This window comes from Gadus morhua, chromosome 4, assembly GCF_902167405.1.
Source record: "Gadus morhua chromosome 4, gadMor3.0, whole genome shotgun sequence".
NCBI lineage: Eukaryota > Metazoa > Chordata > Actinopteri > Gadiformes > Gadidae > Gadus > Gadus morhua.
The window spans coordinates 2,192,879-2,220,830 of record NC_044051.1 but is presented as its reverse complement, the minus strand read 5'-3'; the positions used below and the strand labels follow the sequence as shown (position 1 = coordinate 2,220,830).

General features: G+C 43.5%; 1 protein-coding gene across 1 annotated transcript; it reads right to left on the bottom strand.

Annotated features, from left to right (window-relative positions):
• Positions 1-1,491: 1,491 nt before the first annotated feature.
• LOC115542937 (NLR family CARD domain-containing protein 3-like) lies at positions 1,492-16,987 on the bottom strand (the record flags this gene model as incomplete). The annotated part of the gene is made up of 11 exons (XM_030355449.1): positions 16,888-16,987; positions 15,472-15,560; positions 14,174-14,235; positions 13,907-14,023; positions 13,745-13,811; positions 13,367-13,592; positions 11,212-12,671; positions 10,832-11,160; positions 4,439-4,540; positions 3,579-3,752; positions 1,492-1,657 (listed from the first exon to the last, which is right to left on the bottom strand). Coding segments are annotated over exons 1-11 (2,892 nt in total), but the record flags the coding sequence as incomplete, so codon positions are not given.
• Between the last annotated feature and the right edge of the window lie 10,965 nt (positions 16,988-27,952).

Genomic DNA, 27,952 nt, shown 5'->3' with positions numbered 1-27,952 from the left:
ATGAGCTGCTGAACCGCTCTTCATCATCATCATCATCATCACTGGTACTGTTCTGGGGGGGGGGGGGGGGGGGGGGGGGGGGGGGTCATGTGATGTGATAGGTCCACTATTGTTACATAGTAGTAACAATAGTGGACCCGGACCGTCACCCCCCCGCCCCCCCCTCCCCCTCCTCAGCACCACCTCCTCCCCTCCGACTCAACGCCCCCCTCACCCCCCTCCCGCCCCCCCCCCCACCAACAGCCCCCCCTCAGCCCCCTCCCCCCATCAGGTCCCCCTCTCAGTCCCCCCTCTCACCCCTCCCCCTCCCCCTCCCCCAGATGTCTCCCACTTCCCCAACCCCAACCTCAGGGAGGAGGTCCCCCCCCCTCAGCCATGTGAGGAGGGGTGGGGGGGGGGTGATGTTATAGTTACACTAATGTTACATTAAGTTTCATTATTTCATTATAGTCCGGGACCAGGACCCTCAGCACCCCCCCCCCCCCCCCCCCCCTCAACGCCGTCGGGAGGGGGGGGTCATGTGATGTTATAGTTACACTATTGTTACATTAAGTTGCATTATAGGAACCGGACCGGGACCCTCAGCCCTGTCACCCCCCCGCCCCCCCCCCCCCCCCCCTCCCCCTCAACGCCGTCGGGAGGGGGGGGTCATGTGATGTTATAGTTACACTATTGTTACATTAAGTTGCATTATAGGAACCGGACCGGGACCCTCAGCCCTGTCACCCCCCCGCCCCCTCCCCCTCCTCAGCACCCCCCCTCCCCTCCCACTCGACACCCCCCTCCCCCCATCAGGCCCCCCTCTCACCCCCCCCCCCCATCAGGCCCCCTCGCACCCCCCCCCCCCATCAGGCCCCCCTCTCACCCCCCCCCCCCATCAGTCCCCCCCCCCATCAGTCCCCCTCTCACCCCCCCCCCCCCCCCCCCCACCAGGCCCCCCTCTCACCCCCCCCCCCCCCCCCATCAGGCCCCCCTCTCACCCCCCCCCCCCCATCAGTCCCCCCTCTCACCCCCCCCCCCCATCAGGCCCCCCTCTCACCCCCCCCCCCCCCATCAGGCCCCCCTCTCACCCCCCCCCCCCTCCCCCGAGCCCAGATGTTAGCTTCATGATTCGTGATGGTGGACAGTATTAATATACGTAAGATACATGATGTCAGCCATCATCTTCATTCCCAGTAGGATCTGATCTCACTTCCTGCTGTGTGGACGGACTTTCCATCTCAATAGTGAGTGTGTGATGTGATGAATCAAACAGGCACTTACACTTCTTTAGAGCTGGTTTCAGCCTCCACACTCCACCGTGCTCCACACTGGGGGGGAAACAAAGTGAGAGCAGCATGTTGAAACATTCACCTTCATCATCTGCCGTCTCATAACGTTCTACACAACATGAGTTACAGCTGCCTCTTCAAACCACTTCATCTAGCAGCATGAATCCTTGTAGGAGACTTTGTCCCTGAGTGGTGAGCTGTCCTCTCCATACCTGAGAGTGTCCAGTCTCCAGCGTGGATCCTCCAGTCCAGCAGAGAGCAGCGCAGCTCCAGAGTCTCCTGGGTGATTGTAGCTCAGGTCCAGCCCTCTCAGGTGGGAGGGGTTGGAGCTCAGAGCTGAGGCCAGAGAAGCACAGCCTTCCTGTGTGACCAGGCAGCCAGACAAGCTACACACACACACACACACACACACACACACACACACACACACACACACACACACACACACACACACACACACACACACACACACACACACACACACACACACACAAACTGTAAAATCCTGTGTTTTTCCAGTCTGCCGACCAGTTTGTGAACGTCCTACTCCAAACACAAGTGGCGTTGCCTTGGTGACGTAGAAGGTCCTTATATGAAGCACTTCCTGGTCCAGTGAAGGGACACCGGTGGCGAGGTGTGTGTGGATGTGTGGAGCTCCTTCTGACCAGCGGTTCAAGATGGCCAAGAGAAAGCTTCTCACACATAATACGTTAGGTTTTCTAAACCACTCCACATTTGGATTGGGACCATTTGCCACAGCGCCACCCGTGGAAGAAGGCCTTCCCGGAAACAAGCGGGTATTCAACGGCCACATAATATATCAGCATTGTAGCGCCCCAAGCCCTAGTCTCTATTCCGCTGGGGAGCGAGGTCCACTCAACCACAGGACTTTGACTTCTTTATATTTCACTTGATTAAAGTATCACCTTTACCTAGAACTGGGTTAGATTGTACTACCATCTAGATTATAGATCCATCAGGGAAACCACTAACATGATCAAAAGTATTATTATCAGGGGTGCAAACTGGTGATGGACCAAAAAGGAGACGACATTTTAATGTCAGAAAACAAATGAAAGATCACTGCACGGGCCCAGGCCTTCCTGTGATTCATGCTCCGTTCTAACGGTTTAAGTGACTCATTAAAGCAGTCAGTGATGTTCAGACCTACTGTATGAAGCAGTGCTCACAACAACAACTTAATCTATTAGAATTTAAAATGTATTCATGTGAAACTTTAAATACATTCAAGATAAGTAACATACAATACCTTGCAGTAATATTTGCAAACTCCCTTTGACAAATAATGTTAATTTTTAATGGTAGCACTCTGGCCATCATCATCTGTACAAGAGACAGTTTACTAAATAAACGACTGGCCGATAGACTACTTACACGTTGTGAGTAGTTGTCTATTTTCATATGTGGATGGACTAATGAATCGGAATAGTTCACTCAGAATGCATAATAATGTAGTGGTCTCACCCTATAGTCTGTGGGCCAGGACTGATGCAAAGTCAATCCTGGCCAAGCAGCAGAAGTTAAGTGACAATGTGCCAACATTAATGGCCCGTTTATGGGTGCACTAAACATGCAAGAGTAGTCTTAATGTCCCTGTTTATAACACAGGGCGCTTTAACACATTTAGAGTATCCCCACTTCTCCCGGCACCACTACACCACTGCTTACAGCCGTGGAAATACAGCTGGACTTAACTATCAATTAACAAGTATTAATCCTTGGCTTTCCTTATTTATAGGTTCATAATGAATAGAGCTTTAATGAGTTTGTCTCTTCAGTGGGTACACAATATAACAATGTTATTCTGTATCCCATTCATATTAGTGAATAAAGAATTAGCAATTTAGATAATGAGTACTGGATATAATAAGCTTTAAAACTCGTTTTGTGTGACAATGGCTTCAAATATATATTTTTATATATTTTCAGAGACCATCAAAAATGTTTCTGTTGTGGCTTTCAGGGGGTGTGAGGTGTCCAGCTAGGGGTAAGACCCTCCAAAGACCCCCTGTACTTCACCCTGCTCTAAACTATCAACGTCCCGTATACGGGGGACAGTGGGGGGGCAATAGTATTATTTTTTTAGTTCATTTTTAAATTTATAATTGAAAGGTTGCAGGCATATTGATGCATTAGAATATCCACCTGAACAACAAGGTGTTACATCTCCAATGATACAAAGTCATGGATGTGGTCATCACAGGTACTGAGTTATAAGCTGGGTTTATAACTGTCCTCTGATGTGGAACTAGTGGTGTAACTGTTTGACCATTGAGTAAAACTGACCTGAGAGTTTCCAGTGTACAGTGTGGACTCCCCAGTCCAGCAGAGAGCAGCTTCACTCCTGAATCCTGCAGATCATTGAAGCTCAGGTCCAGCTCTCTCAGACTAGAGGAGTTGGAGCTAAGAACTGAGGCCAGAGCTTCACAGCATCTCTCTGACAGATGACAGCCAGTCAGCCTTCACACAAACAATAAACACAACATGTTAGGAACTGTGATTCATTTTTAATTTGAAATTTTTCTTAGTTTCTTAGTTTTATTAGTTTCACTAAATGTCCATACAGCAGATGTTTAAAATATGACTTACTTAGAGGTCAGATAACTAAAGATTTAAAATAACCCCTGAAAATTAATGAATTAATGAATGAATTTAATGAAATGTCACAGCAGCAGTAGCGCTACTCAAGAGCATGTGAAGAAATGCACTATTGTGGATGTCCCAGAGAAGAAGATAAATCCTTATTTGAGTATATTATCCAATCAGCAGCTGGTTATTATTAGTAGGTATTAGATATAGGAGGAGGAGGAGGAGTAGGAGGAGGAGGAGGAGGAGGAGGATGAAGAGTTGGTTGGTGAGGAAAGAGATGTCGAGGCGCTGGCGGTAAAAAAAGAAAAAGACCCCCAACTCAATAAAAACATTAACAACTTATTTAAAGTAAGTCATCGTTAGCACCCTAACCACATTTGTTAGGGTGCCACCAAATTAAAAAGTTATTGGCACCAGTAGAAAATGTGTCTTGAGCCCTGAGAGGACATATTCTCCTTATTTATTTAGACCTGTTAACTTTCTGGAGGTAAATCTGTTCAATGTCCTCTGATGTAGAACTTGTGGTGTAACTGTTGGAGATATTGAGTAAAACTGACCTGAGAGTTTCCAGTGTACAGTGTGGACTACCCAGTCCAGTAGAGAGCAGCTTCACTCCTGAATCCTGCAGATCGTTGAAGCTCAGGTCAAGCTCTCTCAGACTAGACGAGTTGGAGCTGAGAACTGAGGCCAGAGCTTCACAGCCTCTCTCTGACAGATGAGAGTCTTTCAGCCTGCACACACAATAAACCCAACATGTTAAGAACTGTGTTTAAAATATCTTACATCTTTTACCGTTAACAGAAATGATGGACAGGTTGAAAACTTTAATTAGAGATGCTTTATTAATTAACTACATTCAATCCATAGATGTTATTATAATAATCGGTGTAACTTTTAACATGATTAAGTTAGTCTTCATCTTTATTAGAAAAGTATTTTTAGTTTAACTATTGTTTAAAACATTGGATATGTAAGGGATTATCACCGAGAGGCAGGGCAATAAACAGTTTGTCTCGGGCGGTAACCTTCAAAGAGCCGGGCATATCAAACTGTTTATTGCACTGCCTCACTTGAGGTGATTATCCCGTGTATTCTCCTTCTTGCTTGCCAACATAATAAAACAATTCACATACTTTAATAATTATGCTTTTTCTTATTCGTATTGCATGCTTATTAAATGTATACTCTGTTTGAGTTCATCTCCCCCAAAAAGTAGTCCCCTTTAATTGCAATAGATTTTGTACACCTCGAAGGGCATTATCCCGCATATACCCTGGTAAATTGCCAAAGAAAAGAAATAAGATCATTCATTTATATTTTCATGCATTTTACAATCCAAATATAAAGTTTTTCACATGCCATTATTTAGTATCCTTTGTAATGCCTGAGGGTTTGACTAAGACCTGGAACAATCAGTACCCTCCCCTAAGGTTCTTATGCAACGGAAACATTCACTCCTCCAGTAAATAGGACGGACCTTAGACTGTTGGCAATGGGAGGTATTCTAGTCCGCTGAGCTATGAGCCTTTATACCACAGATACTCTTTTTTTATTATTTTTTATATCGAATATCTATTTGCTGAAATGTAAAGGGCCTGATACAGTTAACTTTTTTTTCTTTCACAACCATTTTTTTATTCAATTGTATCAAATCATGGTACTACTCCCAGAAGGTTAGAGACACACTCGTCACGGTCACGCGTAAGCTGCGAGGGGCTGAGTGGGAGTTATTGGAAACTGTGCAATATTAAATGAAACGGACCCCCCCTCTATAGGCGACCCGACATTACAGTATGTATTTTTGTGTGATACTGCACGTAGAGAAACGCAGGAGCTGTTGACAAAAGTCAACAAAAGATTTAAAGGGTAATGTTTTGTATGATAACGAGTTGAAACGTTCGTTTTGGAGCACAAAAAACGCATATAGACGCCTTATTCAGTTGGCTGTTTTTAGCCGATTCTATCAAAACGCTATAAACTTGGAACGATGGGGGCACTGGTTATGGTAAAAACTAAATCGCTATTTTACACCACTTAAAAGACTAAAAGTAGCCCGACACTACTTTCGTAGTATAATAAGGGTCTTAACATATAAAACGAGGCATTAAGAACTTTGTTCAGATTGTTTATTAAAAAGGACATTTTACACACACAATACCATCAGTAGATCACCCGTCGACGCCATTTTGTTTTTAAGACTCGATAAGTAGATCGGCTAACACAGAGCTTGCGTGTTGCTGACGGATGTCACAATCTCTGTGTTGGTCAATCTACCTATCGAGTCTTAAAACCGAAATGGCGTAGACGGGTGATCTACTGATGGTATTGTGTGTATAAAATGTCCTTTTTAATAAACAATCTGTACACTTTGTGTTAAGACCTCTTTTTATACGTTAAGACCCTTCTTATACTACCAAAGAAGTGTCGTGCTTCTTTTAGCCTTTTAAGTTGTTTAAAATAGCGATTTAGTTTTTACCATAACCAGTGCCTCCATCGTTCCAAGTTTATAGTGTTTTGATAGAATCGGCTAGAAACGTGTGTGCGCTAGTGTTGGCTCGTTCGTTTGCGAACTGGTTCGAATGAACGAGTCTTTAGGACGAATGAACCGAACCAGTTCGTTTCTCTCGTTCTTGTTATTCACGGTGAATCGATTCACCGGAAACTCGACTAAGCTGGGAATCGTTTGTTTGTTCAGCCTGGTTTCCGGTAGCGGTAAATCGCATCATGGAATGCATGCCATTGCACGGTTCTCAGCCAGTCAGACTCAGTGGAGTTAGTGCTACCGGAAACTCGACTGAACGAACGAACGAATGAACAACTTGCGAACGACTCCTCATTGCGAACTGAATCACGCGAACTGGGTCACGGAAACTAATCATTAAATCCACCACTAGTCAGCACCCGCCATGGTGTGTGTATAATATGTGCGTGCGTGTGTGTGTGCGCGCAGTCAATCAGCACCTGCCGTGGTGTGTGTGTGTGTGTGTGTGTGTGTGTGTGTGTGTGTGTGTGTGTGTGTGTGTGTGTGTGTGTGTGCAGTCAGTCAGCACCCGCCGTGGTGTGTGCGTGTGTGTGTATTGTGTTGTGTTTTAAGAGTGGTTGGCTGCTTTTTTAGGAGCGCACTACGGCCCTCTCTCCAGCATAAGGCCTTTCTACACTGCCAAGCCGGCTCGGTCGAGGCTTGGCACGCCCATCGATTTCACCGTCTTATTTCAAGTTTCCTGTGTACAACCGAGGGGGTTGGTTGGTTCACTGGAGAAGGCGGGGCTGCGCAAGGAGTCGACCTCTTGAGAATAGTTTGCATATTCCCGAATGTTTGTATTTTTTTATGAATGCAAGAATGAGTTTGCATGCAAGAATGAGTTCACGTCTGAGTGTAGGCTTCAAACGCATTTAACTATTTACAAGTGCAAAAACGTGAGCATATTCTTTATTTTGCTTATCATTTTTGGGTTACGGACGGGTTAGGGCAGGGGTCTGCAACTGGCGGCCCACGGGCCATTACTGGCCCGCCAGACATAACATCACCACTCTTAAAATCCCCCGTTCGTCACGGCGCAGGCTTTCTTGGTTCACTGGAGAAGGCGGGGCTGCTCACAGATTCAAGACCTCTTTTGAATAATTTGCATATTCCCGAATGTTTTGATTTTTTATGAATGAAGACACCTGCATGCAAGAATAGGGTTGAGCACCGAAACTCGGTTCCAGTAGGAAACCGGTTCCGACGTAAACGGTTGTAACGAGATCGAATAAGAATGCACATTTCGGTGCCTCATAACGGTGCCTGGCTATTTTTAACGCCCCCTGCCCCGCCCCCACCGCCCCCATGGTGTTGCAGCGTCAACTTGCGTTAGTGCTGGGCGCTAAACCGGTACACACCGAATAACGGTGTGTATTTTCGGTAGGATAGGATTTTTTTATATACCGCCATACCGGTGTATTTGATTACACAAGGTTCGGAACAACTGCTGTTTCAGACGGGACCGTTTCAATGTTGCGCTAAACACGCATGGTACGACTACGACTGCATTATTCTTTTTAGGTCCATGACTGCGAGGCGTGGTATTTCAGGCCAACTGGAGTGTGTCACGGCTTTCAAACATATAAACCATAAAGCCTTTTTGGCGCCTCGAGACTCGGGACGGACTTGCCAACGCGCTGCGGCATCACTTGCTTGATGTTGTTTTGATTGAAGATCGGCAGGTTGTAGTGGGTGCGTGCGTGAATGAATGAACGTCTGTGTGTGTGTGTATGTGTTGTAGGGATGGGAATCGAGAACTGGTTCTTGTTCAGAACCGGTGCCGAGCAAACCGATTCCTTGGAATCATTAGCAAGCCTGCTTAACGATTCCGCTTATCGGTTCCGGTCGCGGCAAATGCGTCATGACGTCACACACACGCTGCTTTGTTTCGGTTCAGAACGCAGCAAACATGGCGCCGCCGAGGAAGAAGCACATCACACCAAACCCGACGGGGCGACAAGATCCCATACAAAGTGAACGTAGAGAGGCGTATCGGGAAAAACCAGCGACAGGTTTTTGTCGTGATGGCAGCCAATCAGCGTTCAACAGCGTGACAACTGAGTGACATGTGAACGTAACAGCCAATCAGCGTTAAACCGTGAAACTCGGTTTAACGCTAAACCGTCAAACTCGGTTTAACGCTAAACCGTCAAACTCAACCCGGACTGCAGTGCAGTCCGGGGTGAACTGCAGCATGGAGGAGAAAGTGATTGTTGCAGTTTGCGACTCCCGGAGCTCTATATATATAATAGTATATAATTGTATATATAGTATCACGGCCAACAGCTCTGTGCACCTCCGGATGGCCGTAGCGCGGGGAGCTCTCGTAGGGATTGGGCTTCTCGGGGTTTGTTTAACGGCGTTGCTATGGTTTCCGGTCTTGTGTGTTCCAACGGTTTTATTAGGTAGGCCCATCTAATAAATCTCTGTCTAATCAATACTTCATTTTGTTTATGTCAGTTGAATTTTGTTACAAGTTGAATGCAAATGAGCACTGTTAGCATTCCAAAAGGCACAAGCTCTTACTTGACTGTTTTCAGTCTGTGTTTTTAGTTTTATTACACATAATGATGGCATTTGGGCTTAAAAAGCCAGACATATATTTTTTGGCTAGACCAATTGATTTGAAAATGTACAATTTCCTAATACTAGACGCACTTCTGATCAGATCTTTAAGAGATTTCATACAAACAAACACATTTGTACTTATTTTCTCACCCAATGAGAATCGACAAGAGAATCGATAAGGAATCGGATCGATAAGCAGAATCGGAATCGGAATCGTGAAATTCTTATCAATTCCCATATAGTGTGTTGCGAGTGGATGTAATTTCAAAGTAACAAACAATTAAACAAACTCAAAGCCGATGCATGCATGCATCCAAAACTATCTGTTCAAAACCAAATAAACAAATCAAAAACAGAGTTGCTTATTCGCTTCAAATACTTTTATTTAATTTTCAAAACTTGCTAACTAATACGGCGCGTTACAGAGCGGTTGAAAACAATATTGGCGTCTCCTGTAACCTTTCGCCTGCGTTATATACTTTATATGACTTTGGCAGTAGCCTAATGTTGCGCCATGCACGCAAGTGTAAACGGGAGCAGCATGGCTGCGTGCCTGCCTGCTTTCAACGAGTAGTTATTATTATTTGTAAGTATTTTTATTTAAAAAATATATATCATCAGTCAAAGCACTCACTTCGGGTAAGTCGAGTAATTTAATGCCAACCGCAAATCTTGCATATCAAGTAGGCTAGCAAACACTGTTGCCATTCAACTCAGTGTCCACTGACTTTCTGCTTAATGTGAAACTCATAACAAGTCGTGCATGTATGCAAGTGTGTGCGGTTTCTTTTTTTTTAAGTACCGGTTCGAGAACCGTTTTAGCACCGGAAAAGTTTAAAAAGTACAGAGTAGGCACCGGTATCGGATAAAACACAAACAACACCAAACCCTATGCAAGAATGAGTTCACGTCTGAGTGTAGCTACAAACGCGATTAACTATTTACAAGTGCAAAAACGGTAACATATTCTTTATTTTGCTGACCACTTTTGGGTTAGGGACGGGTTATGTTTTTTTATCCTGACCACAGCCTCGTAAGGACAGTTCCTCTGCGTCTCTCTCGTAGATTGCACCATCTTTCAATGTCTTTGTTTAATATGACTGCATCACCTTCTCTAACATGATACAGATACTATAGGGTCTATAGCATATAACCGCGTTTTCTGATTACAGTTTAATGCATTTTTAGCAATGTACCAGCTCTCGTTTTGAAGGCTGAACAGACAATTTGACTGGAACTACTTAGCAGGAGTCCTTGTATCAGGGATTAATGGACACCCTGCAGCCATTCAGAATCAAGTATTCCAAAAAATACAAGCAGCGTATTGATCTACTATTTGATGACACTGTGGTCGGTCAGTAGCAAGTAGAACCGACAAATCAGCCGGGATTAACCCGGCAACCTGCCGGGTTAATCCCCTCCTCTCAGCCAACCGGAATCAAGCATTCTTAAATGAAGTAGAATAATTGCATTTATTATGATTTATTTTTCATGATTGTTATGATAGGGTTGTATGTAAACAATAATGTATAAATTATACTGCTTTTATATCGTAGTATTCATTAATTTGTGTTGTTTGTAATATAATAAGTTATCACTGAACATACAGAGATGTTCTCTATGTTATTATGACTTTTAGTTTATGGTTTTATGCATATTGTCTTGTGTGTATTGTTATACATGTCATTAGTGTACGTATAGATATGATTTGTATTTTATTATACCTTTTATATTCTAGTTTTCTGTATATTATGATACAATTATTATTATACAGATATGTTTTGTTAGTTATAATAACTTACATACTCTGGTATGATGTATATAGTGTTGTGTGTATTGCATTACATTTTATTAGTGAACTTACAGATACGTTTTGGAGGCTTTGAACACTGGCAGTAGCCTCAGAAGACCCTCCTCGGAAGCTTGGTATTTTTTCAGGTCAAACACATCCAGCTCCTCTTCTGATGTCAGTAAGATGAAGGCCATAGCTGACCAATGAGCAGGAGAGAGAGATTTACGGGGGAGTCTTTTTGATGTCAGGTACTGTTGGATCTCCTTCACAAGAGAACGGTCGTTCAGCTCATTCAGACAGCGGAATAGATTGATGCTTCTTTCTTGAGAGAGATCTCCAGCAATTTTCTCCTTGATGTAAGACACTGTTTTCTCCTTGGTTTGTGAGCCCCTTCCTGTCTGTTCTAGCAGATCTTGTTTAATCGGAACGATCAGTGATTTACTCCCTGCCTGTCCCAGCAGACCTCGTAGGACAATCTGATTGGTCTCCAGAGAGAGGCCCAGGAGGAAGCGGAGGAACAAGTCTAGGTGTCCGTTCTCATTCTGTAAGGCCTTGTCCACAGCACTCTGGTAGAAGAGGATGAGTTTATCTTCACCGGAGGTTGGCGGTTCTTCTGTGAGCAGATTGACCCCACTGTTGATAAAGGACCAGAAGACATACAGGGCAGCCATAAACTCCTGCATGCTCAGATGGACAAAGCAGAACACCTTGTCCTGATACAGCCCAAACTCCTCTTTAAAGATCTGGGTGAACACTCCTGAGTACACTGAGGCTGCTCTGATATCAATGTCACACTCTACCAGGTCTGCCTCGTAGAAGATCAGGTTGCCTTTCTCCAGCTGGTTAAAAGCCAGTTTTCCCAGAGAAACAATGCTCTCCCTGCTCTCTGAACTCCAGTCTGGATCTGTTTCAGATCTGCCATTGTACTTCCTGTCCCCCTGTATGGTCTGAACCCTCAGGAAGTGACAGTACATCTCAGTCAACGTCTTGGGCATCTCGTCTCCCCACTTGAATGTTTTGAAGATGTCCGCCATAACTGTAGCAGTGATCCAACAGAAAACTGGGATGTGACACATGATGTGGAGGCTTCGTGAGTTCTCGACTTGGGAGATGATTGTGCTGGCCAGCATCTGCTCTTTGAATTTCTTCCTGAAGTACTCCTCCTTCTGTGGGTCGGTGAACCCTCTCACCTCTGTCACCATGTCAACACACTCATCAGGGATCTGATTGGCTGCCGCAGGGCGTGTGGTTATCCAGATGCGAGCGGAGTGAAGCAGGACGCCCCTGATGAGGTTTGTCAGCAGCACGTCCACCGAGGTGGACTTTGTGACATCAGTCCAGATCGGGTTGTTCTGGAAGTCCAGAGGAAGTCGACACTCATCCAGACCGTCCAAGATAAAGACAACTTGGAACTGGTCGAATCTGCAGATTCCTGCTACTTTGGTCTCAATAAAGAAGTGATGAAGAAGTTCCACCAAGCTAAACTCTTTCCCCCTCAGTAAATTCAGCTCTCTGAAAGTGAGGAGAAATGTGAAGTGTATGTCCTTGTTGGTTTTGCCTTCAGCCCAGTCCAGAGTGAACTTGCGTGTTAAGACGGTTTTACCAATGCCGGCCACTCCAGTTGTCATTATTGTCCTGATTGGTTGATCTTGTCCAGGTAAGGGTTTAAAGATGTCCTCACATCTGATTGGTGTTTCCTCCATGGCTGGTTTCCTGGAAGATGTCTCAATCAGTCTGACCTCATGTTCCTTGTTGACCTCTCCACTGCCTCTCTGTGTGATGAAGATCTCTGTGTAGACCTCATGCAGAGGTGTTGAATGTCCTGCTTTAGCGATTCCTTCAAACACACACCTAAACTTCTCCCTCAAATGAGCCTGGATTTTTGGTATGCAATGGACAGCATCAGATCCTAAAAAAGAAAAAAACAACAGAAGACATCAGTTAGTTGAAGATGACATTAGTTGAACCAGGTCAATATTTCCTACTAAATTATCAACTTTATGATATTTAGTGGCTTCATTAGTTGTGGTCGGAGAAGCTGGTAGTGACAAGGAATGCTTGTTACAGATTCAAAATGTTCAGGACTATTTTGATATTTTCACAGCAGTATGATTGATCTAATGATAGTAATAATGATACTGAATCAGTGTCAAGTGACTTGTTATGCTGATATAACAAGGTAATGTTGCATCTCTTCAACTGAGTTATTCTGCTGTTGATCTGTTGAATAATGCTTAACATTCTTTAAACGGATACCCCCACAATAACCCTACATACTATTTGGATCAAACCATTTAACCTGATACCCCCACAATAACCCTACATGTCTGGATCAAACCATTTAACCTGATACCTCCACAATAACCCTACATGTCTGGATCAAACCATTTAACCTGATACCCTCACAATAACCCTACATATCTGGATCAAACCATTTAACCTGATACCCCCACAAAAACCCTACATATCTGGATACGATGAAACCTGAAAGTCTATTTCTACTTTTTTCTATCTCTTGTTTCCGCATGAGTCTCAAAATCAAATTATATTTAGTTTCAAATAAAAGTTTCTTACTGCTCTGTCTTCAAAATAAGAGTCTCTTACCGGCCCACAGTGTGTCTGCCAATTCCTCCTGGTTCACCTCCATCAAGCAGAGCTTTGTGATGTTCACCACTCCCTCTATGGCGCGCCTCCTCAGCTCCTCCTTCTTACTATCCACCTCCTCCTCCTCCCTCTGACTCTCTGAGCATTGTGGGTAATCTGGGAAGTAAACCTTCCAGAGCTTCTTCAGCTCCTTGTCTAGAAAAGCGTGCGCGTTCTCCTCAGCCCTCTGGAACAGAACAAACATCAAGGAGAACTTTACTCTGAACTCACTGAGGACATCAAAAGCATCTTTCCTGGATTCACGTCCCGCTGGACAAGCGATACTTTTTAATGTTCATGGAGAGCTGCAGTCAAACGTCTTGGTGGACATTTACACACCTTGATCAGCTCTGTTTGATGCTGCTGTAGAGACTGAGCACTGGTCACCTTTGAACTCTCCTGGTGTCTGTGAGGAACACACACACAATTTTATTTCCCAGTATCAGTAGAGTCTGATAACAACCAACTGGTCTGTTTTCATCGTCTGTTTGAAACCCCTACCTCTCCTCTCTGGAGGGACGTCCATCTTTAAGCTCAGGAGGTTTATCCATAGAGTGGTCACTCTTCATGGAGACACAGCTGGGTCCAGGGGAGTCTGCTCTCTGCTGCTGGACTCTTCTAGAAAAACAAGAACCAGATGTATGGTGTAAATCAGAGTTAAAATGGAAAACAACGTCTCAACACGTGTTCCGTGTCGATCCGTTACTAAAAAGTTATCCTTACATCATATAGCAAACATGATATTTAAGATCTCTGATAAATGCTGACCTCTTCTCAATCAATGGATTTCCATCTTTAAAGTTCTCAGGTAGATCCATAGACCGGTCACTCTTCATGGAGACACAGCTGGGTTCAGGGGAGTCTGCTCTCTGCTGCTGCTGGACTCTTCTAGAAAAACAAGAACCAGGATTTATGGACGCTTGATAGAATCTGTATCTTTATGATCTCTGATAAATCCTCACCTCTCCTCAATAGACTGATTTCCATCTTTAAACCCAACAGGATTATCCATAGACCGGTCACTCTTCATGGAGACACAGCTGGGTCCAGGGGAGTCTGCTCTCCGCTGTTTCTCTGGGCTGCAACACACACACACACACACACACACACACACACACACACACACACACACACACACACACACACACACACACACACACACACACACACACACACACACCACACACACACACACAGCTTTTACTCAGACTAAGGATGGAGTCATGATGCATCACTGCTGAGCTCTGAGATGGACAACAGTCACAGACAGAGAGATCCTCTTCTTACCTCTTAGCTTTGCTCCGGCGGCCATGTTCCCCAGACAGAGTGGTCTTAGAGGTAGGACCCCCCTCCTCTATCTCCTCATCCATAGTAGACTGGAGACCTGGACACAAACACAACTCGTCCATCACTTCAGTTGCCTTTTGAACTTTAGCTGTTTATTGAGAGAGAAGATCATTGTGACTGCGTCACACTAAAGCATTATGGACGTCATAAACCATCAATATGAACCCCACAACATAACCACACTGCCCTCACTACAGTACAGATGTGTACAGCAGATGAGAACTCAGAGATGAAGAATTAAACACATTGGAGACTGTAACTGTGCTTAAATTACAAGACGAAGATATACCATAGACTTAAGGTGCGGCCACACCAGACGCGTATCTCGCGTACTTCGCGTATGAAATCGCCATTTTTTCCATAGGGAACCAGTGATGTTGCTAGGTACTGTCGTGGCAATTTCTCTATTAAATATTGCGTCTGAGACAGATGAGATCTTTAGATGCAAAAAAGCACACAATACTTGTAGGCAATTGCTGGTCGCATATATTTGTATTAAAAAGTACTAACAAAGATACATCTCAATATGCATCAACAAACAATAAAAAACAGGCATACAATAATAATAATCTGGGGCCCCAGATGGGAGCTTCTCTTTGCGTGTTACTTCATACTCAAGGTACGCTGGCGAGAAGTCCACTGAGTCTTCTGATCAATGAGTTCTTATTCGTTTGGGTTTATTAGGGGGTGGTCCCCCAATACCAAAAGCCTTTGTGTACCAGATGGTTATCTTTACAACTGCAGCTGTGGGGAATGCCATTGGAGGGGGTAGCGGCCGTGTCATCTAAACCCCCTGGCTTGGTTGGCACTAGCCAGGGGGTCGAGAAAACAGGCCCACACATCAAAGGATTGCATGGAGGGTGATTTACATGACAAGAAACATAGGAAAGGGCAGGCAATAAAAATGTATCACTCTACCCTTGACGGTTTACACTTTAAATGACCCAAAAGGAGCCCAGAAGGCAGACACTATATAAAATTACACAGAATAGCAACAAAACTTAAATTCATATAGACCAAAACAATACAACATGTAGATTTTCCATCACAATCCCCCCTTTGATTATTTTATAATCACAAATTCAAAAATCTATCATGTCCGACCATCAGCACTTCTCCGCTTTTATAGGAGGTTGTTCAGACTATTTATACCACCGTTCGCTTTTACAGAAGGTAGCATAAAATCACCTAACATCACAATCAAGTCATCTGTTTCCATATATTCAAAAGTCATAAAAATAAAAACAGAAAAGAAAACCAAAACAAAGAAACAAGGCTACCTTTTAAAAACATTTCTAAACAAAAATATTCTTATTTGATGTGTCCTTAATGCTGCTTCCGTGATACTAACACATGAGTAGTTGGCAAGCACTTAATGTTTACTACTCTAAACATTAATTGTCAATCCAGTCAGCATTAATAACACACAGTAAAACCCAACATTTAAACGGTATTCCTCTTCTCTTTCCCATTGTCCTTCATGATGTCTCTGAGGGACCTACATGGGGGTTGTAATTTTTTTTTTTTTAGTAATTATTTCCTTTGGTTTGCTTTGATACCCAAGGTTGTTGTTGTGGGCTCCCCATCCCCCCTCTTGACGCATGATTCTCCCATGTGTCAATTTACCATAAATAAGGGAAAGCCCAGGCCTGTAAGCATGGCTTGTTGTTGCGAGCGCACCAAAAACCTTCTACTTTAATTCTGAAAAACATTGTAGCATACATCATGGTTATGCTTTCTGGGGTTCAATTTTAACGTTTTGTGCCTTAATGAATTCTACCGCTGTCGTACATTTGAACTCTGTCTAACACATTTCTTTAACCTTCAACTTTTCTACTTGTCTATGTTTCTTCAAACCTTTCAGATGTAAGAAATTATGACACAATTTATACACAGTCCTAGTTACACATTAGATCTTTCTCTTGTAATATGTATGCTGTGTCTAGTGCGATACTTTACATCCGCCTGGACACTGCTCTTCTCCCCATCCGCCTGGACACGCCTCCACCTCTCTCTCTCTGCTTTCTGCCTCTCATTTGCATCACGGGCTGTCCTTTGAAGTGCCTGTCCCCACGTCTCTCCCGTCTCTGAGACCCTCCTTTGTCTCAATGTTCAGGCCACTTCAATGTGGCTACACAGCATGGAGGCCACCACTCTGGTGCTGTTGGTCCTGCTGGGCTGTCTCCTTGTGTCGTCCAGCAGACCGTTCCGTAGCTCTTCAGGTGGGCCTCCCATGGTCTGTAACTTCATAAAGTCTGATGCAGAGGAGTTGTGACGTGGGGTATTTGCACTGTATTGGGCCACTGGTCGGGCTGAAAGCAGGAGAAGGAGGAGCGTTGTCCAGGTCCGGATCTATTTGAACAAAACTCGATGCAGATGGGTTATCTCTCTCCCCACCCCTTTCCTTATCTTGTCTTGCCTTACGTTCTCATCTATCTCTTCTCCTTCCATAACACATACTTCTTCCAATCTCTCTCATACGTTCATTAATTCACCTTCTTGCCATTTGGCCATAAAACATTTACAAAATATCATAATATAAAAATCTGCATTTTCAATATTAGGCAATACACTTCTGTTGTCAGTATGGGGTCAGTCGGGGTTAGTCAGGGTCAGTTGGAGTCATGTCATGGTTGTGTGATATGGTTGACCATTAAACTGGTGGTGATAGATTGTAATAATCGAGTATCCACTGTCTACAATAGCCCTTTGTTTAAAATAACCATATATATCATAACTATATATAATATTACATTTAGCTGATCAGGTCGCGTAATGCGGGTGAGAACCATATAACAATCATTTGGTTGGTTGTGTTATGTGTTATGGTGCTCATACCTGCTCCTTGGACCTGGTCTGCTCCCGCGTCCCGTCAATGCGAATGCCCCCTTCCACCTCTGCCTCTTGGATGATTCACAGTCTCTTCACGGGAAGGTGCGAACTGCCAGCCGGCCCTTCCATTGTCTTTGTCGATTCTTTTGGGAGAATCGTTGAACCAAGGATCCATGACGCCACAACGAAAGCAGGCCTGCCTCTGTGCTTCCCCACTTTCCTGTGGTCGTCCTTGCCGTCCGGCGCTTCCACGAACATTATATCAGCTTGGTCTCTCCCGGGAATGTCGCCTTGAATACGACCCCACCGTAGGCCCAGTTTGACTTGGCGTGGTTCGCCGATGGGTGATGGGCCATTTCCAGAATGGCTGTAGCGAGGGATTCCCCTCCCACTGCAGATGGGTCCGGGAGACATTCTGCTATGTCTTTAATGTCACTGGGTCTCCATGCACGGAAAACGTATGCCGGACTGCCATAACCCCTGTTGCGCTGTTAGCGGGTGCCTCCTTTGCCGTGAGGTCTGGATAGAGGTTGAATGATGGGGCGGCGGCCTGGGCGTTGTCGTCATACGGTGGAGGTGAAGGGGGATTCGCACGCGGTCCGCCGGTGCAGTCCAGGTCCGGGTCTACATCTCGGGTGAAATTGAGATAAAAATATTCCTACACTCTCTACGCTCTCTGTCCCTGGCTGATTTTTTTTCTCTATCCTGGCTCTCTCTTTCCCTCAAATGAAATGCACACCAACATAATTAAAACTTCAACAACCGTTTTAAGCTAAAACTCCCCATTTCAGGAAAACCCAGTTTGCACCAATATTTTAAACCCTCCAGAGCCGCTTCACCATGCTTCTCCAACATCACCTTCGCAGATCCCGTTATCTCAGTTTTTCCAGATTTGTTCCCCATATTTTAGATCCTTTTACACTAGTTATTATTTAACAAATTATCTAATATCGCCGAAACCTCCTTGTTACTACACACATATAAATATTTATTAACGAATGTATACCTATTATTATTATCTATATATAAATGTGACCCCAACAGCGCATAACGGGTTTCCCTTTACCGTTTTGACAGACCCTCCTGCCCTTTCTGTTACATATATAACATATAGTTCATATATTGACGGAACTTTACCGGAGTTGCTTTACCGTATGTTCCTATAACAAAGTTCGAACGTGGCCGATTTGTTCGAATATACGTTTTCAAAACAGTATATACCGTTTTTATAACGGATTTTATGTAGCTTAAAAGTATTTTCAAGCTACAGAAGTATTGAGATCTCACCTGCTCGAATTCTTTTGTTTCCTTCTGGATACCGTACTGAAGAAGCCTTAGTTTATCCCCCACAGGCACTCTCTCCTCGACCCCATTAGTCTGGTTACAGTCACCTGGAGGCGGGGTAGAGCTTTGGGACCGACTCGGACCTGTTTTGGAGCGATATTTCGTGGAATCTTCAGGTTAGATATCCCGGACGAGCCCCCAAATTGTCGTGGCAATTTCTCTATTAAATATTGCGTCTGAGACAGATGAGATCTTTAGATGCAAAAAAGCACACAATACTTGTAGGCAATTGCTGGTCGCATATATTTGTATTAAAAAGTACTAACAAAGATACATCTCAATATGCATCAACAAACAATAAAAAACAGGCATACAATAATAATAATCTGGGGCCCCAGATGGGAGCTTCTCTTTGCGTGTTACTTCATACTCAAGGTACGCTGGCGAGAAGTCCACTGAGTCTTCTGATCAATGAGTTCTTATTCGTTTGGGTTTATTAGGGGGTGGTCCCCCAATACCAAAAGCCTTTGTGTACCAGATGGTTATCTTTACAACTGCAGCTGTGGGGAATGCCATTGGAGGGGGTAGCGGCCGTGTCATCTAAACCCCCTGGCTTGGTTGGCACTAGCCAGGGGGTCGAGAAAACAGGCCCACACATCAAAGGATTGCATGGAGGGTGATTTACATGACAAGAAACATAGGAAAGGGCAGGCAATAAAAATGTATCACTCTACCCTTGACGGTTTACACTTTAAATGACCCAAAAGGAGCCCAGAAGGCAGACACTATATAAAATTACACAGAATAGCAACAAAACTTAAATTCATATAGACCAAAACAATACAACATGTAGATTTTCCATCACAGTACGCGTCCTGCGTCCCTGACGCATTCAAATCTGAAAGGACGCACTAAAATCACTATCCATGCGTCCCGGGGACGCATCTCATTTTCCCCATGAAAAACGATACATTGTGAACATTAAACAACTCGTGTTTAATCACAGTAACTGGCCAAAGAAACCTTCTTGTGAGCAGATCGGACAAGCGCTGTTTCAACCCTCTGCGCATCTACTCGGCGCAGACGTGATCCCCTGTACAAAGTATCGCGACATGCTAATTTAGCCGCTACCAAAACAACTAGCTCGTCACCGCTGATTTCATTTCAACAATTAAAAATACGAACTTCATAGTAAATAAACCCACGTTTCCACTGCTCGATGCTGTGCTCATTCGTGTCGAATGAGCAAATCAAACAGGAATTTTTTGCAATCCTTCTGATTGAATATATGTACATTTATGACAAAATCGTGAGGACTAGGCTTGTGACACACACACACACACAAATGTGGCGCTCGCGCGGTAATAGCTCATTGGCGCCACCTAGTGATCATTATGTGCAAATGCACAGCCTCTCATTAAAATGACTTAGGGGTCATTTGACCCCTCTTGCGGCGCTAGGAGTAAGTAAAAATGGCCCGGCGTTTCTAGTGTTAAACATGAACGGTTGAGTACTCCAGCTCTAACCATATCATACCACCATCAAGGAGTTTAACACTATTAATTTAATTTAAGAAATAGAATAATAATAAAAAAGAAACACATTTTTTAAACTGGGGAGTCGGGACCCATTGAATTTCTCAGGGACCCACCCAACTCGCCACCTGTGGGTCCCGGGGACTCACTACATTGAAAACCTATCAACATCACTGGGGAACCATTGGTTTACGCGCGTATTACGCGTATTAAGCAACATTTTACGCGCGTATAGCGCGTATGTGGCGCGTATATTTACGCGCAATACGCGCTATACGCGCGTATATCGCGTATATCGCGTACATTTCAAGAGTACAAAAAATTGAACTTTTTACGCGAAGTGCGCGAGATACGCGTCTGACGAGACACGCATTGCCCAATCAGCGTTGAGCTTGACCCGACGTCACTGGCAGAGAGTAGTGAGCTTGGACAGAAGCATACGGCCGACATCTTCATTTATTCTGTGGGGAAATAGTAACATAGTTACGCCATTAAATGCTTTTATGGAAACATTTCTAGCGAGAAATGTGCATTTTACTTTCATAATGTTCGCTCGGTGAATGTGAAGGATGTTTGGTTTGATAGTTATGACGAAGAGGGAACGCTCCGTTCACTTGCATGGACAGAGTCTCTGATTACTAAGCAACCTCAACCTCTTGGCGGAATATTTCTCTGCTGGGAAACACACCAGACACACCATGTGAAGTTATTTAACCCGATTATTGTTATTTATATCCGAGATTATTTAATCTAACCAAGGGCGTAACTTTGGGTCTACCATTGGGGGGGTTAAACTCGCGGCATATTTATTTATTTATTTAATCAATCATCTTCTTGTGTAAAAGGTAACATGCCAATTTGCCGTTCCTGTATTAGAAATACATTGCGATACCTTCACTGATTGGCTTCTTTTTGACTATTTATGCCATAATGACACAGTAGTAAAAGTCAGTGTTTAAGCATTAGTCAGCAGTGGCAGCTTCCACTTAATTGATTTTGTGTGTCTCTATCTTATGAAGAAAACACGCAAGAACTTAAAGATTAATCAATTGCATCACTGTATTATTGACGCCTACATCCAGCAAATTCACACAATTCAATACAAATGCACAATTCAATAAACATATTGTCGGGCATCACCAGCTCAAACTATCAACATCTAAACAAAAGCAGGTAAATACAAAATTGCTCTGTCACCTCCTCTGTCTCCTTCTTCTCTCTCTCTCTGGTCACCTGACCCTCTGTCGCCTCCTCGCTCTCTTTCAATTGCTCTGTCACCTCCTCTGTCTCCTTCTTCTCTCTCTCTCTGGTCACCTGACCCTCTGTCGCCTCCTCGCTCTCCTTCAATTGCTCTGTCGCCTTCTCTCTCTTTCTGGTCACCTGTCCCTCTGTCGCCTCCTCTCTCTCCTTCAATTGCTCTGTTGCCTCCTCTGTCTTCTTCTTCTCTCTCTTTCTGGTCACCTGACCCTCTGTCGCCTCCTTGGCCATTTCCCTCTCTTTCCCTCTTCTCCTGATATATAAAAAAATATTAAATGGGTTGAGAGAGGTGGTATCGATATCAGTTTTGGAGAATATGTGTTCCCTCACCAAAAAGTTGTAAAGCATTTTAAACTCCTTTTGCCCACTTACTAGTACATTTAGACTGCTACACATTTTTGTATAAAATAATAATAATAATAATACCATTATTATTATTATTATTATTATTAATAATAATAACAATAATGCTGTTTCAATGTTTCCTACGAGCAAGCCTACTCACATGCACCGTCATTAACCGTTGTGTGTGTGTGTGTGTGTGTGTGTGTGTGTGTGTGTGTGTGTGTGTGTGTGTGTGTGTGTGTGTATGTGTGTGTACAGTAGGCCTACAGGAGTGCACGCTCAAAAGGAGTGGTGTAACCTCTGAACTAGCCCACAGGAGCTAGCTGTCAATGGATGACATCTCTAAGTAAATGAATGCATTCCCCCAAAAAACTGTATGTGTGACTGTATGGGAGCAAACAGCAATTTGGTCTCTGTACTCACATTGCATTTTACCCACCCGTAACCGAGTAGCCTACGTTTGAGGCAGTGGGTTCTAGAATCTTAGTTTGAGGACGTCTATCGATGCCATTACAACGTAGCCTATGCTAATCATATAAAGTTCACATAGTTAGCTAGCTAGCTCTTACAAAGCGGGAAATAAATATCTGGCATGAATCAGGAATTATTCAGATCGTCTGGTTTTACTGCACATAGCACACCAACGATACTGTTTGAATGTGAAATTATGCTCTCAATTGAAAAGTATTTTGTTTCTCCACTGATACCTCTTTATTCTGAGGGTTTGTATGGGGAAAGTGAAGGTCCCTCTCCACTTTAAATGGAGGCGTAAATTATCCAGGTAGTGAAAAAATATAGAGTGGATGATAACACCTAACTTAACAATACGGGTATTTACCTCCTTATCGTCAGGATTTTTACTCCTTTTGGCTTTTGGCTCCTTTGACGACCAACAATTAAAAATTGTTGTCTGGCCCTGGCTGCCTTTCAGTGTCCTTTTCATATCCATTCATGTACAGTTAGCATTAGGCCCCGTCCACACGAAGCCGATTCATGGCGAAACCGCAAAGGTCTTGTACGGTTCGGCCTTCCGTCCACACGAAGCCGGTGAATCCACTGACCGAAACCGTATACTTCTGAAACCACCCACGGAGGTGGTTTCAAATCTACCCGGTTTCGTTTTGGATTCGTGTGGACGCCTGAAACCGAATGAAACCGTAAACCATGACGTCATCGCCCCACCCCTCGACCCTCTAGCCAATGACTGTTAAGCCCGCGGTGTCAAAGAACTCACAACAAAAAAGATGATGGCGGACTACAGGCTTGTAATCGTTCTGCAGCAGATCAAGTCCCTTGTTGGATTGCTAAGCCATTATTTATTGAGACTGTTGACTGACTGTTTGTTTGTGTTGTTAGTGGTTTCGGGGGGCAGCCTTTATGCGCATGCTCGCCTCTTGTTCTTATTACATTTTCTCTTCTGGATTTCTGTAGCAGAAGCAGCGCCCCTTATGGGCCTGGCATGTGTACTACAGCGTTTCTACAGATCTACCCGTCCATGGTTTCGCTTGACTTCGTCTTCACGGAGATACTCCGAAACCGGATAGATCGAAACCGTAACGGTTTCGCCCGTTTCGGCTTCGTGTGGACGGGGCCTCAGTCTTCTCTTACTATTCATCCCAGCGACCTTGCGAAATAGTTCGGGTAATACCAAGTAGTCGGTGGGCTGGGGGGGGGGGTACATTACAGATTATCAAAACATGATACTATCTTGCTGACAAATTAAATTAATAAAGAAAACAAACAAGGTATTAATTCAGAATATTTCATTTTTTTGTTCATCTGAATTATGTGTGATGATATTGAGGGGGTTATATTAGCTGGATCTGATTATTGAGGGGGTTATAACCCCTCTAACCCCCCCGTAAATTACGCCTATGAATCTAACCCGATCTAAACTCTATCACCCAAACACGGCGGCGTTGGGGTTTCCTACCTCGGACTCCAGCGCAGCCACGGCCGACAACTTTCTTTATTCTGGGTGGAAATAGTAACATAGTTACGCCATTAAATCCGTTTATGGAAACATTTTTAGCGAGAAATGTGCATTTTACTTTCGTAATGTTCGCTCGGTGAATGTGAAGGATGTTTGGTTTGATAGTTATGACGAAGAGGGAACGCTCCGTTCACTTGCATGGACATGGACTCATCTAGGCGAGTGACGTATGCGCGTATGGCGCGTATTGCGCGTATGTGACCATTTTTGACACAAAATGGTCAAGCAACATTTTACGTGCGTATCTCGCGTAAAAATTACGCAAGATACGCGTCTGGTGTGGCCGCACCTTTAAAATACATTGCGTTACAATTAAAATGTAAAGAACGTAAGAACAATTTCTCCACTGGAACAAAGACTGAATTCTGTCACTTTACTAAAGCACAGATTCCATATTCAACTGGTGAAGCTAAACACATCGATAGGGTATCATCTTATGACCAACAAGTCTATTTCTCTCCCTCCATGGCTGTGGTTTAAGCCGAGGAATCAAGTCTAGATCCACAGGAACCCCCCTGTGAAAGTGGTACAGTCCAGCAACATGCTACAAGGGGGATCTATAAAACTGTAAATAACCAGTCAATGCGCACAAATATTAAACTTTTTTAAATATCAGCACATTGAAAGGACTTCTGTCACGTCCTTTGTTTAATCTTGAGTAGCATCAAGACAAACAATTCACTTGAATTTTGAAGGCAGTGTTCAATTTACGACCCGGGTCAAAAAAGCAGTGAAACATGAATTAACGTTGTATTCTCTACAGTAAACTGTCTTTAATTGATAAGCGATACACAGACACATTTACCAAGATGAGATCAATATTATATACCAGTAACTTAAAGAAATTATTAACGGTAGTAAACTGGTTGTTCATTATCTTATACCTAACCTAAAGACAATATTAACGGTAGTAAACTGGTTGTTCATTATCATATACCTAACTTAAAGACAATATAAACAATAGTAAACTGTTGGCCTACCGTACCTTATCTTTTCCCTGATTAAAATGCGTCTGTTACGTAGGTGGGTTGGCTCATCATTATTATCGTATTCCGTTCAATGTAAACATCAGGTTGGTATAGCTAGTTATTTTGTATGAGGATTTTAAGGCCACGTCTATACGTAGCAGGGTATTTATAGAAACAAATATTTCCCCCCCGCCGTTTTCAAAAATAACATTGTGTACACAGCATCGTTTTTAAAAAAGTTGTAGTTTACATCAAAACGCATAAATACGCAGTCGTGCGCCATTATAACTATGCCAAACGTATGGGCGACAGTGTAGTAGAGCTTAGATCGGGCCCAGAAAATCAAGCCCGACCCCGTGCACGTTCTGTCCGAGCCCGGCCCGACCCGACACATTAACCGTAATTATGAGCCCGAGCCCGATTTCAACCCAACTTTTTTTTTAATACATATGTAACTTTGTACACATTAGTTACTAGGCCTACTCTGCTAAATATATATGGCCGCTAGACAACGGTAACGTTCACATTACATATCCTGCATTAGCAGCCCACTGTCGACTTGCAACTGCAGTTTTTATAGTAGTAGTGTCGTAGTTTTTTATTAATAATGCCGACCTATACAAATTTCATGCATTTTAGATGATCGCTCTCAGGCAGCTGGCCCCTCGACATCGGCTCAAGTTACCCCTTTCACTCCCAGAAAAGGCAGATATGATTATATTCTTGCATAAGAATTGTTGACGCTCAGTAAAAAAAATAAATCTAAAAGATGTTATGAAGGCATACATTTTGCTGAAGTTCTTCAAGGAAAGTGATCAAATCCGGGATAGCTTTTAAGAGACTTTATTTGTTATAAAGTATTTCGGTATGGTAAACTAATACTATGGAGCAAAAGGAGTTGGAAGCGTGTCTTTGCACGTGCTGAGCGCCTCCTAGCTGATCATAAACATTAACCCTTGTCTAATAGCTGCCAGAAGATTCTGAGGAGACTCTGGCCCGTTGTTTATTGTTATGGTCTGATCCGCATGGCCCGGAAGGAGTGGGAGGAGCCGGTGTGACGTATTACCCTCGGCTTCCTCACTTGTCTGTGGTGCTGCCTTCTGTGGATGGAGCAGTTATTGCAGCCTTCAGAAAGGTCCTGCTCCCCTTGTGGCTATGATTAGTATTTACAGCTTATATGTTTGGTCCTGCTTCCTAGGGTCTATGTTTGGGTTGGTCAGGTTCTTAAAATACGTAACAATTTCATGCCTATTTAATTAAAGGGGATGTACGTATGTTCACTATTTTGTTTACTTTTTATAACCCTTCCTAGAAAAGTGTTAAACTTTAATTTAATGACGTTTGGTTTAAGCTTAGTTAAGCTTACAGTTATTACATCTAAAATATGTTTATAAAAGTTTAGTGTTAAATCATAATTTAGCATGTTCAATTGTAAGTCTCTTCCTTTTTTCTTTTATTACTTATTTATTGTCAGCCTAACTTATTTGGACTATATTTTCTTGTTTCTTGTTCTTGTGTTAGTATGTAGAAAATAAAATGGTTACTTTTGGTGCAGAAGACTGTAGAATTATTTTTTTGCCACTCAATGAACTACTCAGGAATCGGTAAGAAAATTGATAAGGAATTGGATCGACAGGCAGAATCGACAATGGCATTGATATTGATAAAAACGTATCAATTCCCACCCCTAGGTAGGACCCTCCTCCTCTCTCTCCTCATCCATAGTAGACTGGAGAAAATACGTCCCGTCCCATACGCTAAAAAGTTATTAAAGTATAAATGTAAGGGAAGAAACTGAGGTTAAGGTGTTGATAAAACAAGTTAATCAGGTGAAAAGTTAACAAAGGGGAGCAAGAAAGGTGTGACAGACCGTTCAGAGGAGGAAGTAACTGAGCTGAACCTCCACTCTCATGTACACACATGTGTGTACATGTGTGTGTGTGTGTGTGTAGTGTACCAGTGTGAGAGAGATCTTGATCAATTGATCAGCGCGCTGTCTTCTCTTCTCTCGGACAGCGAGTTAACAGACACACAGTGCTACAGCGTGAACATAGCCCCGCCTCCTGTCACTCACTCGCAGTGCGGTCTCTGGCAGTGATTCGGCACTAGTCTTAATGCTCTGTGTGACGTGTTAGTTAAAGGTTAGCCAATACAGCTAGCATCTCGAGTGCAGCGCCGCCGCGACCGTTTTAGGTACCCTAGCCGTTTTGGAGGCATACTGTATTTGCTTTCGTTACGTTCTTTTCTGATATATATTTTTTTCCCTGGTATCGACGTTTTTTTCCAGGTATAACATTGAAGTTAGAAAATCCAGTATCGTGACAACACTACTATAAACGCGATTGTGATTATTTAGTTAGACTTACGGAAAATCTGAAAGTAAAAAAATACACATCCTAGCTACTACCTTGGGCATTTAGTTAATTACATTTGCATAAAATCCAGATGAAAGCATGCAGGTCTACATATAACTGGGCGATAGCTTTAATAGGTTGCAACGCTGGACTGAAATCACTTCATGGCACGATGTGACCATTTGGTAAATAAGTAAACAAAGAAGAAGTTTGTTATTTTTTGAACACGTACACATGTGGAAGCTAACGTTCAGCTTCAGTCTGAGCTAGGATGAGTTTTCTGAGTTCCCCAAAATTAGGCCAGGTGCCTGGCAATTGTCTATGCATTTATCTACGTGCCTTTTTGACCATATGATTGTATGATAACCAGGTAATAAGCTTATCGTTGTATTGTTGACAATGACCTGTATTTCCTATGAGACCCACCATGGTGAATGCCGTTTCAGAATTAGGGGGACGCGTTGTGGTTTTATCTCCCCTATGGAGTTTTTCCACCTCGGTCTGTGGTGCTGATGATTTTTTCCTACTTTGACTATGTTTTGGGCGTGGTAAATGGTGCTTATGGCTTAATATCTTATAGAATGGTCATCTGAGACGACCAAGGAGGGATTGTTACGTATTTTGAGCACATA